The 20307-nt window shown below is 37.0% G+C and overlaps 1 protein-coding gene across 1 annotated transcript in view; it reads left to right on the top strand.

Annotated features, from left to right (window-relative positions):
- Nucleotides 1-20307, top strand: part of col27a1b (collagen, type XXVII, alpha 1b) — a 69140-nt gene that overhangs the window by 14685 nt on the left and 34148 nt on the right. The window contains exons 5-12 of the mRNA XM_046841773.1: nucleotides 1110-1163; nucleotides 5579-5632; nucleotides 5849-5902; nucleotides 14838-14882; nucleotides 15750-15803; nucleotides 17688-17732; nucleotides 18613-18666; nucleotides 19390-19434. Of these exons, the coding sequence (XP_046697729.1) occupies nucleotides 1110-1163; nucleotides 5579-5632; nucleotides 5849-5902; nucleotides 14838-14882; nucleotides 15750-15803; nucleotides 17688-17732; nucleotides 18613-18666; nucleotides 19390-19434 (405 nt within the window). The remainder of the gene's footprint in view (nucleotides 1-1109; nucleotides 1164-5578; nucleotides 5633-5848; nucleotides 5903-14837; nucleotides 14883-15749; nucleotides 15804-17687; nucleotides 17733-18612; nucleotides 18667-19389; nucleotides 19435-20307) is intronic.

Here is a 20307-nt window from a genome sequence, read left to right as displayed (position 1 = left end):
CGGATGAAACAAAACCGAGATCTGAGTAACACATTACAAAACTGTGTTGTTCTTAGGCCTACATGACATCTAAATGTAGCTCTCAACTAAAGGGGAAACTAAAGGGGGGGGTGGACAATCTTCAGAAACGTGTGTTCTGAAGGGCTATGTGACATATATACTGTAGAATTGGGTGGAGTTCCTGCTCGGATTTCATCATGTGGATTTCCACTCAGAAACATTCCACTAGGAGTGTGTTTGCATGGTGCAGTGGGCATATATCATTGGGTGTCTCATCCCTGACCTCAACCTCAACCCTGACAAGGATAAAGTGCTTTCTCAAAATAAATGAATAAATGATTGAACATGAACGAGAACGTGAAAGTGCATAAACATTTAGAAAACCAAGAAGCTCCAGTTAACATAGGTATTTTTTTATTAAATTAAGGTGGTGTTGTAACACTGGCAACAAAATTATCTTAAAAGTCAAGAGTCATGCAATGTGAGGTACCTTACAAGGTGCCATTATATTGTAACATAACATAACATAACATAACATAACATAACATAACATAACATAAAATAACATAAGGCAGCCTAGAAGAACTGTAATAACACTCATCACACCTAATGTCATGTGCCTAAAATGTTAAAATTAGGTACTGTAAGGCTTATGTAGCCCTATGTCATTCAGCCATATGAAAACTGGGTTACTGAAAACTGCAGGCTTTAAAAATCTTGGCTTGAAACTCCCAGTTTCCGACTTCAAATTAAGGACGTTTAAGGCTTATTAACCATTCAAATTCAGAATTCACAAGCCATAATTGACATTAGCAGAAAGGGCAAACACTGGTGTTTACAATCTTTGTAACCAGGAAATGCACAGCACTTGAAAATCACACAAGATAAAGACGTGAAATTTAAACAAACGCCCCTGGTTTACACCAGGCACTGTTTACACTTTTTGCTGTTTTTCTACTCCCTTTTTTTTTATCCTGTAAATCTTTGCAAGGGGAAAAAACAATAACCCAGGTCAAAGTTCACTAGGCTGTCTAAGCTTCCTGCAGTGACAGACTGTAAACATGGAGGTGATGCTACAAATCAGTTGTGAACATGTGCTTGTGTTTCAGGGTCCTCCAGGTCCACATGGAAACCCAGGTCGCCCAGGACCGAAAGGATTCAAGGTTTGTCCAGCTACATGTCTGTTGTTGTCTGTAAATAAATGCTAATCAGTAGTCTGCTAATCAAAAAAGCCATCATCTAATATAGTTGGTAATAGAATACAATACACATACTGTTTACTCTCTTTAAGACTTATCTGTTTAGTTTTATTTGAAAGCATCTTCAGAAACTATACTAAATATGTATAGTAACTACTATAAAAGATTGAGGTTTATAAGAGTGGAAGTAAAAAATATTTAAGGGAATATTTGCTCAATATTCCAAATTATCACCAGAATCATTCATTTCAACAACAATGGATATTAAATGTTTTTTAGAGTGAACTTTTGTTTTATAAATACTTTTTCCACTTCTATTCAGCTATCTCATTTATAGTCTGTTCAGCTTATCTCTACTCTCTCCTCAAAAATGTCAGCTTCTAACAATTTAACTTTGAAGCTTTCAAACATATCATCAGCACTATCATGCAGGAAAGTTCAAGCAGAATTCAAAAACTCAGAATATACTTCTAAATAAATATTTTGTACCAGTGATAAATATAAATATAATCTATTAAATGTTCCACCCCCACTTGCCAAATGGATTCTCTGCTAGAAATGAGCAAAACTGTGTCTATAACAGAACTTAGAGCATTACAATGTATTGTAATAGCTGATGGATTAAAATATGTCCTAAAGCACAGTACAGAGTTTTACATCCTGACACAGAAGACTCCTTCCAAAATATATAGCTAAATAAATGTGTTCTAAAGGAAAATATCATTATATTTTTAACAACAAATTTTTTGACCCATTTTTGTGGAGTATCAGAAGTATTCTCTTGAAAATTGTTGCTGTAGGAATAGCAATTACTGATTTTGGAACCATGTCATTAATGTAATGATTAACGAGGAAACAAAAAAGCTCTTGAATTTTTTATTTATTGGAACAAGAAGTGAAATCTGACAGTTATGACTTCAATTTGAAAATAGGAGTGTTAACTCGTATTAGTGTCATCCAACAAATGATTACTGTAGCCTCCAAAGACTTCAAAATCTTCAATTTTCTGTAAACATTTTTAATATGTTTCAGGTTGAATTTTCCCTTTGGGATTTGCTATCAGTTAATAATTAAATATAGCTTTTCCATTTAAATAATCCATCTTATTTGTTAGTTCTTCCCAAATATTTTGGAAGTCACTGACCAAAGCAGTGCATAGAAATACATTTCTCAAGAACTTCTTATTTTTATTTGGACATTCACCTGAAATACATTATTTGTTAGAGCCTTGATAGGAGCATGGCACTCTAGATTAAGAACTAAACAAGCAAACACATGAACCGTGATCACGCTAGCTTTGTGGTGAGTTTGATTGAGTAAAACGTGAAGACTGTGAGGAGACTTGGACACTAATTCAGACTGCCACCCATTGCCTGAAAAGGCAAAAGAATGTGCCTGGTGATCCCCAGTGTCTTTGGAGTGCTTTCTGTAAACTCTTTCTTGCAGGCATATATGGGCCACAGGCTTGTGTAAATAACCGCACTTAGGTTAGAGAGCATTTATTAGCCATGTCGCTGTAAACTGCCCTGGACTTTCTCAGTTGTCGCAAAGCTGCATGGCGGTTATCTGTCACTGCTCTTAGTAGTCTGCAGCTCTTATAATGCAGGACCTTGAAATGAAAATCTCGAACATCCAGTGCTGCCAACAACATTTCTATGCAGTCAGCTTTAATAACAAAAGATAATGGTATGTATTATATCAATATTGCTGTGTTGGACACGGATTGATCAGCTCAATATCATACAAAGTCATTTGAAAAGGTACATTATGGTGGCCGAGAAGTGCAAAACACATTAACAAATTAGAAAACACTAACAAATCCAAAAACAAAGTAACAAAGCCGGAAACACAACGACAATTCAGACAAACCGTAAAAGGTAGGTATAGTTTGTGAATGGAACACTTACCGATCATTGGACGAGACACCTGTCATTCAAGATATACAGGAAGTACGACAGTCTTTTTATTTTATTTTTTATTAAGCAATAATTCATATACAAACAACGTGACAATAACAAGTACAATTTACATTACAATACACAGAACAGGTGCATAAAAATACAAATATATACACATATTTAGTGGAAAGAGGGGAAAAAATAGATGAATAAATAAAATGTATAATAATAATAAAATTTAATAAAAAAAGGGATAAAAAGAAACAGTGCTATGGTTTATTCTGTAAAGCATAAGTTTCTATAAAGGACAAAAGATGCATTGCATTTCTCTTTTTAATCACTTAAAGGGTTTTTGTGAAAGAAATAAACTCATTATAAAATGCAAAAAAATGTTGGTTTCACTTCCAAGTATTTCGATTTGTGTATATAAAATTTTCACATCAGAAGTATATTTTTAACAAGAAAGTCGTCTTTGTTATTGTTCATTACAAGTCCAAAGTTAATGTCCTTCACAGTGAAATTTCCTAGATAGGGAACCTTTGGGTAAAGCCAGTTATGGATATCAGATTACAAAGCGTCTGAAGTACAACAGTCTGCGGCAGGAGAAAGTTGGAACGTATGTGTAAAAGTGTACAAACTAATTTTTATTTCATGATACTGCAGCATCTCCAACATCACTGCACATGTCCTTCCTCAAAGTAGCTTTGAATTAATTCCAGTTTCTCCTTTCTTGCTTATGTTTACTTCTGTTATTTTCTTATATTTAAAGGTGCACTAATCGAAATGAAAAATAGTTTAAAGTAAACGCAGAACTTTACACATGTACAAGAAACAAAGTCACAAGATTTCATACCTGTATATCTTGAATGACAGGTGTCTCGTCCAATGATTGGTAAGTTTTCCATATTACAAACTATACCTACCTTTTCCGGTTTGTCTGAAGTGTTGTTGTGTTTATGGATTTGTTAATTTGTTTTTGCATTTGTTAATTTGTTTTCGGAATTGGTAATGTTTTATAATATGTTAATTTGTTTTCCGATTTATAAATGTGTTTTGCACTTCTCGGCCACTGTAGTACATACTTTGAATCCAACATTTATTGACTGCAGTAACTTTTTGTTGTTTTTCCAATTATTATGGCATTAAATGTCATTGACTGGTTTTCCTTTTTAATATTGAGCTATCGCTCATATTTGACATTGAAATACCTATTAAACGTCATCAAACGATAAAAATACAGCATTATCCAACAAATTAGCACAAGAACCTTAAGCATCTCACACGTCTTTCATTATAACAAATATATAGTAAGGGTTTAAGGGTGAACCTGACCTTCAGGTTTGCTAATTTTATTTATCCTTTATTTCCATTTCTAATCATTCTATTCTTATTTCTTATAAAACCCTTATTATAAATTTATACTCATAAGTAGGTCATTATCATTAGACCATAATGACCAAATACAAATGTTCGAAATTAGTGTTTTTGTCATTTATTACAATAATACCAGACCTGGATGAACGCATACCAGAATAAGGAATAAAACATGACAGATCTGTTGTATATAAAACAGTGGGTTACTGTGATTATTATTTTCCCCTAAACAGCACATTTCCTATGTTATTACATTTATTTAATAGTTTTATTTTTCTTATTCTACAAGAATTCTCCAAAGCTAAGTAAAATCTAAAAGCTATAAAAGGACAATTATTATTATTAAAGTCATGCTTTGCATTTATAGTTAGTGCCTGTTAATACTAACATTACTGTCTATAAACCAACCTATAAACAGTCTATAAAGAGTCTGTAAACAGTATTTTCCCCTCTAGGCTGTCTTTTTTCACATTAACAGGCAATATGTCATGTCCCTGATATATAACATCCTATTTTGAAGCACAGTACCACAATCCTACAACTGCAAAATAAATGTCTACTCATGGAACATATCATAATTTTTTACTATGACACTTTTTTTAATCCGTTTATGTGGTGTATCGGCCATAGTCCCTTGAAGGTTGTTACTGTAGAAATGATAATGACTAACAACTGATATTAGAAGGAGTTTATTATGATAAATTGTAAGCTGGAACTAGTGCCTGAGCTGTATTGCACCTTTTAGCTAATCAGATTGAATAATTCAGGAACACTGTGGTTGATTTGGTTTTATTATATAGTAAGGCATATTACAATCATAATAAGTAGTAATAATACCTGTATGCTATGTAATTGTAATAAACGAGAGTAACATTGTCACTGTATCTGATTGATATCCGATGAATGGTACTGCTCTTTATATTAACTGCAGATATTTTGTACCTCTAGATATATTGCAGATATGAGCAGATATTTTGTATCTTGTATTTTGTATATTATTTACTCATTAACATATTCTCAATCTCCCTCTATTGGAGGCGTGCAGCACACACATTCATACATGCATCCTGCACATGAACGATTTGTTTTCTTGTGTGTGTGTCACAGGGACGAAAGGGGGACCCTGGACTCTCCCCTGGCAGAGCGCCAAATGGAGTGAAAGTATGCACTTCCCCTTGACTCTTGATTTAGCAGCACTGGTGCATTAGGCTTTATATAGTATTGGGACTTGCAGAATAGTAAACAAAGGAAGCACAGATGTGCATGACCTTATGTTAGTACACTCCATATGAATGTAATTTGCCAAATATTACTGACATGGTAGCAGGAAATGTTGTGTTGTTCATGCCAGAAACTTAATAATATGACATGTTTCAGGGGGATCCCGGAACGTTGGGACCACCCGGATTACCTGGACAAGCAGGTCGCAAAGTAAGGAACCTCTAACTAATCACTGCTTGTGATCTTTAAATATGATATTTTCCATACTGCTTTTTATAAGGTGTTACTCTCCAGATGGGACAGTTGATTGGCCTGTAGGTTCAAGTAAACATCACAGCTGTGGCAGAAATCCAAGCGTATATATTGTGCTATGTTTCTCCGAGGCATCTGTGTTGTGGCATATAAATCAAAGCTGGTAAATGTGCTTCAGGTTTGTGGGTGAGTGATTGCATGTTGCTTTATGTTTGGGTTTTTCCATGAACAGAGGTCCCTCCTTGTGTGAAATCCCACTGACTCATCTAAGGGAGAAAGATCACTATGCAGAGCAGAACGTCTGCCTTGTGCTGGATGTTTCATCTCACACGTTTGGACAAAAGCCTAACAGGTTCCAGATACGGCAACCTGGTGTTCTCGGTTATGTTCTCGAATACAGCGGCCAGGTTATGACATCATAAAATGAGGAAACTTATATACAGTAATCCCCCGTTACGTTCCAAAACCCCCTGTGATAAATGAAAAAACTCGATAAACGGACGCCACTCCAAAAAACTATTTTATATCCTTATCAATATATTTCATTATTTCAACATAAAACTCCATAAGAACAATTCCCTATATGTTTTTGGTCTATCATGCTATCCTTTAGTTATGTGGCAAATGCAATTCCATGATAAACCGCGGTAAAGCGGGGATTACTGTATTCATTATTTCGTAAAGCGATTTTGGGTTATTATGCCTGGCAAATAAAGCTGCTCACTCAGCATCTTTTTGACAGTGATAACCAGGTGACGTCAATCTTTACACAGCTGTGTACAGTACTTTTGGGTGAAACTGCCCTGTCATGCAAAAGTCCTATAAAATTGCATCATATTTGAAACCCCCTCCCCTGTGAGTCAAAATTTGCTGTTAATCAGCTGTTAGGGAATATATTCTTTCTGTGGTATCGAATAAACTGTCGACCAGGTTTCGTGCCAGTGTAGAAAAAGATCAGTCATATTTCTGAGCAAGGCTCTGAACAGCTTGAGAGGAAGCACTTGGTTCCAGCCAGCTATTTTTTGGACAGACGACTTGAATGCTAAGAGACTCCGCCTGGCCTTATGCCTGCTGCTCCCACTCCAATGTCGTCTTGCAAAGCTTTGGGCTCACACTTTCTCTTTAAACAGGGAAAGTCAGATGTCTGTTCCTAAGAATTTTTCACTCTCATAGTTTCATAGCTGAAGCAATATGTCTCCAGCGGGACTATTTTGATTCAAATGTGTGTCCAATGCTGTTTTATAAATACACTTTTGCATGTGGTAATGCCAAGCAGTGCTTATGACACACATCACACTCACAAAGATTTTGGAGTTTCAATATGTCCAGAGGCAAACTGACTGCTTGAAAGATTGTAAAGTAATGGAAATACCTGGCTCCCTCGTTGCTCACATATGTTCTTAATCACAAAGTTGCGGCTGAAAAAATACATTAAAAGCTCATGGAAAATTACTTGGAGACACTAGTTCTGCTAAATTACCACTGGCACTAAACTACAAGGTTATTCCTTACGGTCCCCATCTCAAGAAGGAGCCATTTTAATGCCAAAGATGGCAACTGAAGAGCAGAAAATAATCAGTGTATAAACAATAGATGGATGATTGAATGTATCTTTAGTGTTAGCTGGAAAACAAATGGGCTTGATTACCAATTGTGCTTGGCTATTCCTAATTCTTCAAACCCTTTCACACACATTCTCAGCATAAAAACAGATGTCTTGTCTGGCAGTGAGAGACAGTGTTGTGTAATAGGACAAGCGCAGGCTACTAATGTCTGTTACAGTACAGTGTAGTATTCCACACTTTTTACTACAGTCTGACATGCTTTCGAAGCTCACTGTGTCAAGCAGTTATATGCCTTTATACTATATGGCAAATTGGGGGGGAAAAACATAATATAAAAGGCCAAATCATGACTCAGAAGCATATGTGAAATGCGGATGGAGCGAGAAGAACATGATTTGTGTGTCCTTCTGTCTTTCTGATCCAGGATCATTTTTGGTCTCAAATCTGATTGGATTTAAGCATTTAAGCAGTGCTGAAAGCTGATCTCAGACCAGTTGTTTTTCTGAAACAGCACACTGACAGTTGGCCTCATGGCCAGGCTCCAGAGACTTCCTCAGCCTGCTTTGAAAAATGGGTAAACACTGTACTGAAGGCAGATCAGGGTCACCAGAAGAGAAACAGTTCAAATAAGAGGCAGGGGCAAGCTGACACACAGACTAGTTTAAGTGTGGAGTGAGCTAGTGGCCAAGGCCCAGTGGAAAGCAAATAAAAAAACTCAAATCACCGACAGTTTAAGATTGTAGAAACCATGAAGAAAGCTCAATCTATTGAGCAGATGTGTGGGCAAAATAGCAAAAGCCAAAATCCGTATGAGAATTACACAAATAATTGTGATTTGTCCTGTCAGTCTAAAAGGTGGGGTCTCCCTCCTATTCCCATTTATTCAAATGCAAATTGAAACACACTAAACTAAAGGAATGTCAATGTAGAGTAACATGAATAATATTGCTATTAAAGCCTAGACTTCTTCTAAGCTCCTTTCTAATACTCCTTACTAATACGCTGACAAGGCTGTGACTTTTCTTTAAAATGTGCTTGCACAACATGCCTAATCAGCGACTGCAAACAGAGTCAGCAACACATGCTGGAGACCGCTGAAGGTGTCTGTCTAAACAGACATGACGCAGCTGTCTACCATCAGTCATTGAGCCACTTCAGCTTCCCTCATCCTGTCGCTGGCCTTCAGCCTCACCCTTCCTGCTTCTGCTACACACTTATCCATTCAGATAATCACTTTGATCTTTGTTCTTTCTTGTTCCAATCACCGTCATTTGCCCTAATAAAATTCACGAATAAACTTAAAACCAAATGTCCGCTTTCAGCAAGGGAAAAAATAGCCAAGAGTGCTGGAAAGTGCTGGTCTGAGTCAGCAAGTCAGTGGTGAATGATCATTCGGGAGGAGACGCATGAGTAAGATGGAGCCAGAACGAGACATGCGGAGAGAGGAATGTGAGAAGGAGAAACAAAAAAATAAAAAATCAGCCAGTATTTTCTCATTGTGTCACATTTTTTATGGAAGGAGAATTTTATGATAGTTCACAGTCCTTTTTAGTCTATTTTATATTGCCATATAGTTAATATTATAGATTATAGAGAATATTATAGATAATTAAAATGTTAGATTGAATATTATTACAGAATTATCAATTTTAGCTTTTTCATATAGTCATTTATATTATATACTGTATGTATAATATCCATATTCCAATACATAATACTACATGGTGTTGCTCTAAAATCCCATTAAAAGACATCACAGCCATTTCAGAAAAGGTTTCCCAGACATCACCATCAAATCATTACAAGCTTTCAGAATGAATGATAGAGAGTTAGCGTCAGAGCGGTTCACTGGCTGGATTTCATGGCAGAAAGGATTTTATATCAGTTTCACTGTATCATTTGTAGGCAGCAGGTTAAGTGAAGCATCGTCAGCTTGGTTTATCAGTTCTTATCAGTATGAATGGAAAGACAAATTTTTGAGGAAAAACATCTCACAGCCAGGGCACCATCTTGTCTTCATCAGCTGCACTCAGAACAAGAGCATTTAGAGCAAATCCAAGTCGTTAAAAGCGCCAATTTATCAGCATGGTGTAGTGAAAGACTGAGTGTCACTCTCACAAGCAGTGCCAAGATTCTGACCCATGATCTGGGTTCCATTATCCCACACACGCAGATATTCTCACACCTTCTACTCTCCTACACTTGAGATGACACACACATACTGTACACACATGCCAGTGTATGGTGTCTTTTATTAACAAATATAACAATTGTCATTGTTTTCAAATTGCTGTGGTGTGTACAGAGCAAACAATCAGGATTAATTTTTTAATGTTTAATTTTTTTTTACAAAGTTTATCTATACTGCAGTGGAGAAAGTGTTTTGCAAATGCAGCTTGTCCGATTCATTCTGATTAATCCATGACAATTTGCCAACAACATTTTTCATTGACTAACCAAAGACACACCATGCTTTTTTAGTCATTTATAGTTACTTTTTTATATTACAGGAGATCCGTGACATTTACACTATAGCAGCTATTAACGGTCTCCAATCTCTTTTTTTTTTTACTTTTTCAATTCGGTAATTCAAACAATCTGTGACTTGCAAAGAAAATGAAACCTGAATATTATCCAGTGGATAAAAATTTCCTGATCATTACAATATGCTGCCACTGGAAATCTCCTTCCATAAAAGTTAACTCAATGTTAATTGAGATACATCACATTTTAATCACAATCTCTGTGAGGCAGCTGTTGAAACAGTAATGTGTTTAAACAAATGCATTAACATATAGATATTTAGAATTACAGCTAATACAAGCTGTTGTAGAAAACAAGCAAAACCGACATTTCTGATCTTGGTGATAAGAATATTTCTATACTATGCATCATGAAATCTAATTTTGGTGAAGTCTGGCTAACAAAGCAGCATGATCACCAGTTTTATACAAAAATCAAGTAAAGCAAAGGGGTATAAAATATATATTTTTATGTACAAACAGTTACTAAATAAAACCTTTTTTTTTTTTTTTTAGTTTAGTAAAAACTGACTATGATGATATAGGAAATAATCAAATAAAATATAATCCTGCTCCGTTTTACCCTTTACTAACTCCTCACTGTCTTTGGCATGCAACACTAGGGGGCTGTTTCAGTCTGCGCAATAAAAATTGGCACAGATGGCTATCCTGGGCTTTCTGTTTTCCATTGCTGTGTAGTTTGGCATGGCTGGTCCCTCCACTTTTATTCATCTACTGGGGTAGCCTCATAAAAGCATATATATATATATATATATATATATATATATATATATATATATATATATATATATATATATTTGTATATATATTCAGAGGGTGGGCTCGAACTTGTTCTTTGTGTTCATTTGCACAACAATCAGTTCCAGTACAGAGATAAGAGAGTTGCTTTTAAACCATGTTTCACACTGTGCAGGCTTGCTTTGATCAGTATCTCACCTCTGTGCCAGTCTATTATTTATGCTGTTATTTGCTTAGAAACGGGGCCACCATAATTGCACGGTTTTCTGGATCTGTATTTGCTTAGTGAAGAAATTTGGCCTCCTAGCATGCTGCCATATGCAGTAATTTGCTGTTGATGGATTGATTGGCATTGGCAAAGTAGCAGCTGCGAGTGTATGTTTGTGCAGGCGGTAATCCTCATCACTGCTGGAATGCCGAGACATACTACAGCCACAACTATAAAGGCTTGATGCACTGTTTTGGATTTAAAAAAATTGGCTATTTAATGTCTGTTCTCTTGTTAGTATAGGTGGAGACATTTCTGAATATACATGTTGTCTGCCCTTTAGTATCATTCAGAAGCATAGCTGAGGAAGTGTAATAGCTATTTATCTAAACTATTTATCTTTATTTTCATAAGAAGTTTGAAAAGGTGTTCTTAAGATGGTTTTTCTGAGCATCCCAATCTAGATTTACTTTACTAGGAATGCTTACTATTACATTTTGGTGTGTGGATATGGGAATTGGTCTGTTCAGCCACAATAGCAGGTTGGGTGAAGAGGCCTGGCACATAGTTGGCATTTCAGTACGTCTTAAAGATGCTTAGTGGAGATGATCTCAGGGCTTTGTGCAGGCCACCCAAATTTGGAACTTTGATAATTGTGTTTTCATGGAGCTCATGAATATAATATATAAATATAAAGGTGCATCTCAATAAATTTGAATATCATTAAAATGTTTATTTATTTTAGTAATTTAATACAAAAAGTGAAACTTGGATATACAGTGGAACCCGGTTATGTCGATGTCCTAGGGGGTCGCCAAAAAGCATAGAGGTAACCGATGATCGAGATAAACGAAAATCAAAATGGCGGCAATATATTAACGTGCCTGAAATTTCTTTATGTACATGATGTGCGTTAATAAATGAATATGTGCATGCACGTGTTTTTGAAGGGTTTTTTTTAACACAACAGCGTTGCCGCGATTTGTTTGATGAAGGCATGCTATAAAAATACATACAGTACATCTTTATCTGTCAGGAATCCACCTGCCACGCCCCCTTCCGCCCCCTTCAGCGTGTCAGGTGCTTTTCTCTGACGCTTTCTCTGAAGCTCTCGGCTTCAATCACGCACATATGGTGCTCGTTTATCATCATCACCAGCTCGTATTTAAACTTTCACACTCTCACTGTCCGTTATTGTTAGTATATTTTGGTTCACGGCGGTCGTTGTTATCACGCATGCGTATCCCGGTACGTGCCTTCCCACCGGCACTCTCTCAACGGCTCCGCTTTTCTTCCCAAAGCGCACCGCGGAGATATTAGGGTTCGGCGACATAACGGATAAAAAATGCTTAGAAAAAGCGAGAATTTGGCGGTTCCACTTCAAAAACGTTGACTTAATAGAGTTGTCGAGGTAACCGAGGGCGAGATAACCGGGTTCCACTGTATTATATAGATCCATCACACACAGACTGACATATTTCAAGTGTGCATTTATTTATTATAATTCTTTATAAGACCAATAAAAAAAAATTTGTGTGAATTGTTGGCCATCCGGAATGTATGTTCATTTACTGCACTCAATACTTGGTAGGGGCTCATTTTGCTTTAATGACTGCCTCAATTTGCTGTGGCATGGAGGTGATCAGTCTGTGGCACTGCTGAGGTGGTATGGAAGCCCAGGTTTCTTTGACAGTGGCCTTCAGCTCATTAGCATTTTTGGTCTCTTGTTTCTCATTTTCCTCTTGGCAATACCCCATAGATTCTCTATGGTATTTAAATTTGGTGAGTTTGCTTGCCAGTCAAGCACACCAACACCATGGTCATTTATCCAACTTTTGGTGCTTTTGGCAGTGTGAGCAGGTGCCAGCATCAAAAATCAGCATCTCCATAAAGCTGGTCAGCAGAGGGAAGTATGAAGTGCTCAAAAACCTCCTGGTAGAAGGCTGTGCTGACCTTGGACTTAATAAAACCACAGTGGACCAACACCAGCAGATGACATGACTCCCGAAAACACCACTGACTGTGCAATCTTTACACTGGACCTCAAGCAACTTGGATTGTACTTTTTGTCCTTTGCCCATGTAAGACACATCTGATTTTGTCTCTGGTTCAGGAGTTGCTTTGACACAAGGAACGTGTCAGTTGTAGCCCATGGATACGTCTGTGCGTGGTGGCTCTCAAAGCACTGACTCCAGCTGCAGTCCACTCTTTGTGAATCTCCCCAAATTCTTGAATGGACTTCGTTTCACCTTTTTCGACCACATTATTTTCTGCCATTCAACTTACCATCAATGTGCTTGGATACAGCATTCTGTGAACAGCAGCTTCTTTAGCTATGACCCTCCAGGTGCAGGGTGTCAATGATCGTCTTCTGGACAACTGTCAAGTCAGCAGTCTTCCCCCATGATTGTGTAGCCTGAACCAGACTGAGACACCATTTAAAGGCTCAGGAAACCTTTTCAGGTTTAATTAGCTTAATTTGTTAATTAGCTGATTAGAGTGTGACACCACAATCTCCAATATTGAACTTTTTCACAATATAACAATTTTCTGAGATACAAAATTTTGGATTTTCATTAGCTGTAAGCCATAATTATCAAAATTAAAAGAAAAAAACACTAGAAATTTATCAGTCTGTGTGTGATGACTCTATATAATATATGAGTTTCACTTTTAGTAATGTATATATGAGTGCCATATATTTATAACAATTATGATAAATACAGCAGGGTTTATGGGTACAAGATGAAGAGAAACTTTAGTGAGTGTTAGTCTAAACAGTTCTCTGCATAATTCTTCAGAATGGTTTGCTTTAAAAGCAGGTTTCTTGGCAACACAAGAAAAAACATCCTTCCTTTTTTTTTTTTATTAAAACACTGCTCTTCTTATTCAGTCAGTCATTACCCAAGCTTACTTTTCATTACTGTCAGCATGAAGGTGATTACAAGTTACTCTGCCAAAGCACACACTGCAGTGCTTCTTCTTAATCGAAGATTGTTCTTTCAGTAAGGTTTGTCCAGGTTGGTTTTCATGATGAATAGAGTTTATTTACATCCTAATATTGCTTTTTTTGCTGCTGCTGCTGCTTTTAGTACTTTTAATGTGACATAAATCCCACTGTGATAATTCCATGATTGCGTGCTCTTTCATATTATATGTATTTGTGCAGTTGTATTGCTCATACTTAAGTCATTTCTGTAGCATTGGTTGCTTACTGAAGTAAGCCTACACAAAAGTGTAATAAAACAATGGTTATAATGATGACAACCTTCAGACACTCCATAGACATTTGGAGAACTGAGTTGACATTGAGTACTGAATGACATAACATGAAATTGACCCTTATCTGGAGAGTTTGAGGCTCCACTCTGCAGTTATTATGATTGGAAAGTGGCAATAGATTTCTTGTAAGGGAGAAATGTTCTTCAAGTGTTATACGCTTCCCTTCCACTCATTGCTTTTCCATTTCTTTGCTGGAAAGATTTGTAACAGGCTTTGTTCAAGTCAGTTTTGCAGTTTTGCACATATGCATGTTCTTAATGGAAACCACACAGCCAGCTCTGTAGGAGTTCCCTTTAGAAGAGTCATGATCTCCCTCTGGAGCTGAGTTTCAGTCAGCTGACTCAAGCCATTTAGTGGGCTTTGTGGTGATAACTGATACTCCTACAATGTTGCAAAGATCTCACAAGTCATGGACAGCTCTCAGTAAAGACGTCCAATTTTTTTCTTGTAAATACAGTCATTCATTTTTGTTTTGGGCCCCGGTTTTATTGCTTATGACCGACACTGTGTACTGGAATAGTCTCTCATTCTCATTTTCATTTTCTTATTGTCTTTAGGGGCAAAAAGGTTATCCTGGTCAACCTGGCCATCCTGGAGACCCTGTGAGTGTTTAATGCTTGTTCAGTCTTCATTCATATCGAAAAATGTCTGTTTTATGTCACTAAAGAGTTGACATCAAACCATTCTTTAGTCTCTGTAGTGCATGCTCCAGCTATAAAGACAGTTTTGATATAGCAGAATGGACCAAACCCAAAACCACCGCATGATAAAAGGCACTAAAGACGCCATAAATGAAGATATGTAACTACATTCGGTTTGGCTTGTTAATTTTAAACTTGGCCAGACTGCCTGGTTCTCGGTGCTTTCTTTTACACTTCATAATGGATGTATTACACTCTGTGAATGGTTGTTTCAGCACTTTATTACACTTTTACAAAACTTTTCTTTATTTTATTTTGTATTTTTTAAAGAGTTTTAATAGTTCTAGTAATCTTTAATTAGCTTTTTGTTAGTAAGAATATGAAAAAGCATTTTCTGCCAGAATGTTTCATAGATGTTACTTGGTAAGTAGCATAAAATGGCATATACATTCTTTCCTTGCACAGTAATTGCATTTGGCTTACACAATACATCATAAAATGACATTCATTGGGTGGCATTACATGGTTCCATAAGCTGAAATAACAAAATAGACAAGTCAGTTATAAAACTTAAATCCACTAAAAGAATAAACCCATGTCCTTGGCTTTAACTACTCCATATATGAGCAGAAAAATCGCAGTTTAATCTTAGCCAGATGAGTGATGTATTATTTTACAGAGAAAAAGGCTGTAATTGCTTTTCTCAGACCTTCTATACTTTTCATCATTTATTATTCCCAATAAATGGATTGTTCCTCATATATTTATTGTGATTAATATTATTTTCATTATTTCCACTCTGTCTTCACTTTCTTTACCATTCTGCAGGGGGTGCAAGGGCCAAAAGGAAACTCGGGTGCCAAAGGTTATCCTGGCAGGCAGGTGCAGTAAATCTCCTGATGTGCTGCTGGCTCGTACAGTAGTCTTAAAATTTTTTGCAGTAAAACTGTACAAGAGGCAAAAGACAAAGCCACCAGCTCTTTACATGCACCAATCCTGGACCCAAACCTCATGGGAAGAAAAGCAAAACACAAAAGAAAATTGACACTACACCCCATCATGCCTAATCTTAAATTTAACAAAAGGCAACATGTGAATCAAAGTCCTGAGCTTTGGAACTTTGTTTGAGCAGTTTGTATGGCTCCTGCACACATAGCTGAGCAGTTCTCAGCAGTATAAATCGCATTGTGGATTATCCCTATAGACTCCAAACTCTGCACATCTGGCACAGTGGTTTGGGTTAGTTCATATGTTTATGATAGCAAGGAATCACAAATTTGGACAATACTACTCCGTCGATTATCAAACCAGCTTTACAAAGCCCAGCTGGAGCTCTGGCACACTGCTGTCTGCAGTTTAGATGTATATGCAGTTTTGTGATGACAGTTGGAGTTTGTTTAAATTCACCTGAGCACCATGTGGGAAATGTAGAACAGACCAAAAAAAACGTCTTTTTTTTTATTGACCTGACCCCATATGCAATCTCACATCCACGAGGTTTACCATCGTCACCAAGACTACACTATAACATTTCAGTGTTTCAGAGCTTCATTCATTTACATTGTGGCCTGCCTGAATTGGCTGCTTAGTGGGATTTTGTAAATATTTGAACGGACGTTATATAGAACTCGAGGCAATGTTGATAGGAAGTAAGGGAAACATGGCTGGAGATGTGGTTCATAGTTTATAGTTATCAGTCTATTCTTGTTAAATAGACCCTGCTGGTTTTTGAATTCCAACATTGCTAAAAGACAGACAATTTCGACATGCTTCATCAACACAGTTATGTTTCTCATTACAGCATGCTAAGACCAGCATTGGCTTTGTCAAGCTTGATTAGTTCTCAGATATTGCTGTATTGCTCATGGATTGGAATTGCATCAATATTAAAACATAAAGCATTTATAAGCTGTTAGTCTGATAACTATATGACAAAGGAAATGTTTGGCGGTGTGAGAAAACCCAGTCAATTGCACTGCGCTTGAATTCTGAGTATGGTGTAAATCATACATTTAAATACATTTTACTAAAAAAATTATATGTAAATGTATGTTTTAATTCTAGGCTATCCTCTAATTTAACCAAATGCTTTACTAGTGAATGTCTTTCATTGATCAAGTCATGAAACAGTGATATATCTAAATAATTTTTGCAATCAGACATCAGCTGTCATTGTCAGTGATAGTGTAGTGTGCACATGAAGGGTTTTCCCAAGCTGCCAAGATTTTTTCTTAATTACTTAAATTGCTTGTCATGGCTCAACAGAGCACAACAGAAAAAACATTTGCCATTTCCTCATGAGATTGTGGTCACAAATCATTTGGATAAAAAAGCCCCAGCCACCCATTGCAAGGAGTCAAGGAAGAAAAAAATGGCCATGCTCTGTATGTGAGCTTACTGTAAATAAAAAGGTCAGATAGCACTTTCCTCCAGGTGTGTTACACTGCCTTATAACACAGCAGTTTGTAGAAATGTGTCTTTTAGAGAAAGCCCAGTGGTACAGCAGTGGTTATATGATAGGGGAGAACTGGATGGGTATTGGCAAGTGACTTAACTAGAAAAGAAAAGAAAAGTGAATAATAATAATTCTAAGAACAAATACAACAAAAGCAATAATAATTATAATAGATATTTGCAGAACAATATTCATTAATTCACATGTGGAATTAATAACATTGGCGACATTATTGTAATCATTGTGGAGATGGCTGAAAATGATTTCAGCTGAAAACCCAAAATGCTTCTTCACAGTTTTGTATTTTGTAGGGTTTGCCTGGGCCAATAGGAAATGCAGGACCTAAAGGAGTTCGGGTGAGTAACTCAAGCAGAGTCAGTTTTTAAGTTTTTGCTGTTTTTGTTTACGACAATTTTAATGTATTAAATTGAATTTCATGTTACAGTAATATCAAATGCTGTGTTCAATCTATTCTACATTTTCTGTGTTCTTTAAACTTCTAACCCATTGTGATAGAAGATATTTATTGTGAATGATAGCTAGAACATAAACAGCTTCTACTCATTAGCAAGTTCCAGCCCGTTTAAATAAACTTAAGTTTTTTTAGAACACTGTATTATTTAAACTGAGAAGGCCGGAAACCATAATTCAGCAATCTATTGTGGTTAGGCAAAGATGCACAAGAGTATATACATAATACATTTGTTGTTTTTGGATGGAGTTGCTCCTGTCAAAGTCCATTACTTTTATATCTATATAGAAAGCCTTCATTATTAAATGTTTATATATACATAGCATGCACACACAGTTTGGAAGATTAGTTCAGAGGAAGATTTACTTTATGATTTTACAACATAAAGACTACATTTCTAATTATACTAAGATGCATAGCTGCACAGTTTGTTTGGTTGCATTGTCATTTCTCATTACATTTTGTTGTGTTCAGTCATGAAGTCATCATAACCATCATTGCTGTGTCTTTAAACCCAGTGCCACCCAGCTGCCAGCCTCAGTGATCCCTGGCGTGAGGGTATGTGCCCTTGGACTACATCGTGGAAGCCAGCACCATGCAGTCCATGGGCATATACACTTGCCTCAAGGCCTAGGTCTTCATGAAGAATCGCCATCCACTGAGGCTTTGTGCTGGACTTCTATAGACTTCATCTGAGGCTTTAGTGTTGCTCCAGACAGTAGTACCACTCACATTAACATTTCTATTGTTCTCACCTTTTATAGGGCTTCATTGGAATCCCAGGGCTCTTTGGTCTCCCAGGACCTGATGGAGAAAGAGTGAGTCTTTAATGATTTACTAACAAGACATGCACATGACTCTATCAGCAGCACAGAGATACCTGCTCTATTGCAATTTTCCTACTTATTGGAATTTTGAGACACTAAATCACTGATACTGCAACCGTTTATTTTAACTCCAACCATAACATAGTAAGAAATTAATTTCCTCCAGAAACATGCGGTGAAGTGCCCTGGAGCTGAAAGTGGCAAGTAATAGTGAAGAAAACCTTGTGGTTTGCTTTATTCCCATAAGCACTTTACTCATTTTGTCCAGGCAGCGTTAATAGCCAAGTCGCACATGCTGATTGGAAAAGCCTTGCAAAAAAAGGGTATGCTGAACTAAAACCGCACAGACCCTCCCAGCAAAGGTGGGCACTCGTCACTATTCCAATATTTGCACACAGCTTTTGAGCTGGCAGAATTCCTGCGGTGCGGGAATTACAGGCCACTCAAGAGCTGGAAAAAGGTCTGCCATGGATTAGCCAGATCAACTCCCCTTTCTTCATGCATGGATTGAGCAAGCATGCTGTGCTCTGATAGAGTCTTTCTTGTGCAGAAAAGAGAGGAAATCACTTTTCAACACAACCTCACTGTACATTACATTATTCACCATGATCACTGATTAATTGACTTTCTTTGCTCTTTCATGACATTTTCTCAATCGCTCTCTCTCTCTCTCTCTCTCTCTCTCTCTCTCTCTCTCTCTCTCTCTTTACACAGGGTATTCCTGGTGTTCCTGGGAAGAAGGGCAAGATGGGTAGGCCGGTAAAGTTTTCTCTCACCATCCTCTCTCTACAAGCTTATGTTGAATAGTGTGTCTGTCTGTGTATGTGCAATTGTATGTGCGTGCGTGCGTGTGCATGTGTGTGTGTGTGTGTGTGTGTGTGTGTGTGTGTTCATACGCCATACAGCATCTCCCTGCTTAAAATGACTTCCTTGTATCTATATGTCTTCCCAAGGAATCACCATTAATCAGTCCATAGACTGCTGAGACAGCTGAGTCTTATTGCTTGATGGCCAAGCAGATTACAGCCTCTATGCTGTCTGGGTCAATTAACAAAGTATATGTTGTTTTAAGAATCTTAGCCATAGGGCTAAAGTGCATGAAATGAGAAATGAGCAAAAAAAAACAACAAAAAAAGCTTAACTAGAGAGAACTATGAGAACTTGCAGGTTTTTATCCAACACTGTGGAGAAAAAACTGTTAAGTATCCAGATGTGAACTCAAAGTACAAAGAAGAAGGGGCAATCTTTCATATAGCATCACATGCTCACATTTTCTGCATGAGTCATCCCGAGAACCTATCCTCCTCATTCTTGATCGTACACATGGGCTAATTTGGTTAAAACTGGGTCATTTTTTCTTATCTATCCCCTTCTGTTTTTTGGCAGAAAAAAGTTGTACAGCACTCTCTCCTTTTCATTTCAGCAGACATTCCATGACAATCTTATTATGAGTGCATGTTTTAAAAATGGATAGTATTTCCTTCTGCATTTAGATAAAATTCTATACTAACCCCAGATCATCATCAGTTCTTTAATCCTGTAACTGTATCAGAGAAGCAGTTGCTCAAAGTTGGGTAAATGTCTTATAATATATTATTACAACTTGGAAAGGTGCCTGAGATATTCCTGTGC

The sequence above is a fragment of the Silurus meridionalis genome, chromosome 27, assembly GCF_014805685.1.
Source record: "Silurus meridionalis isolate SWU-2019-XX chromosome 27, ASM1480568v1, whole genome shotgun sequence".
In the NCBI taxonomy this organism is placed as follows: domain Eukaryota; kingdom Metazoa; phylum Chordata; class Actinopteri; order Siluriformes; family Siluridae; genus Silurus; species Silurus meridionalis.
Note: the sequence above shows the minus strand (reverse complement) of the source record. Positions and strands in the feature narration are given on the sequence as shown.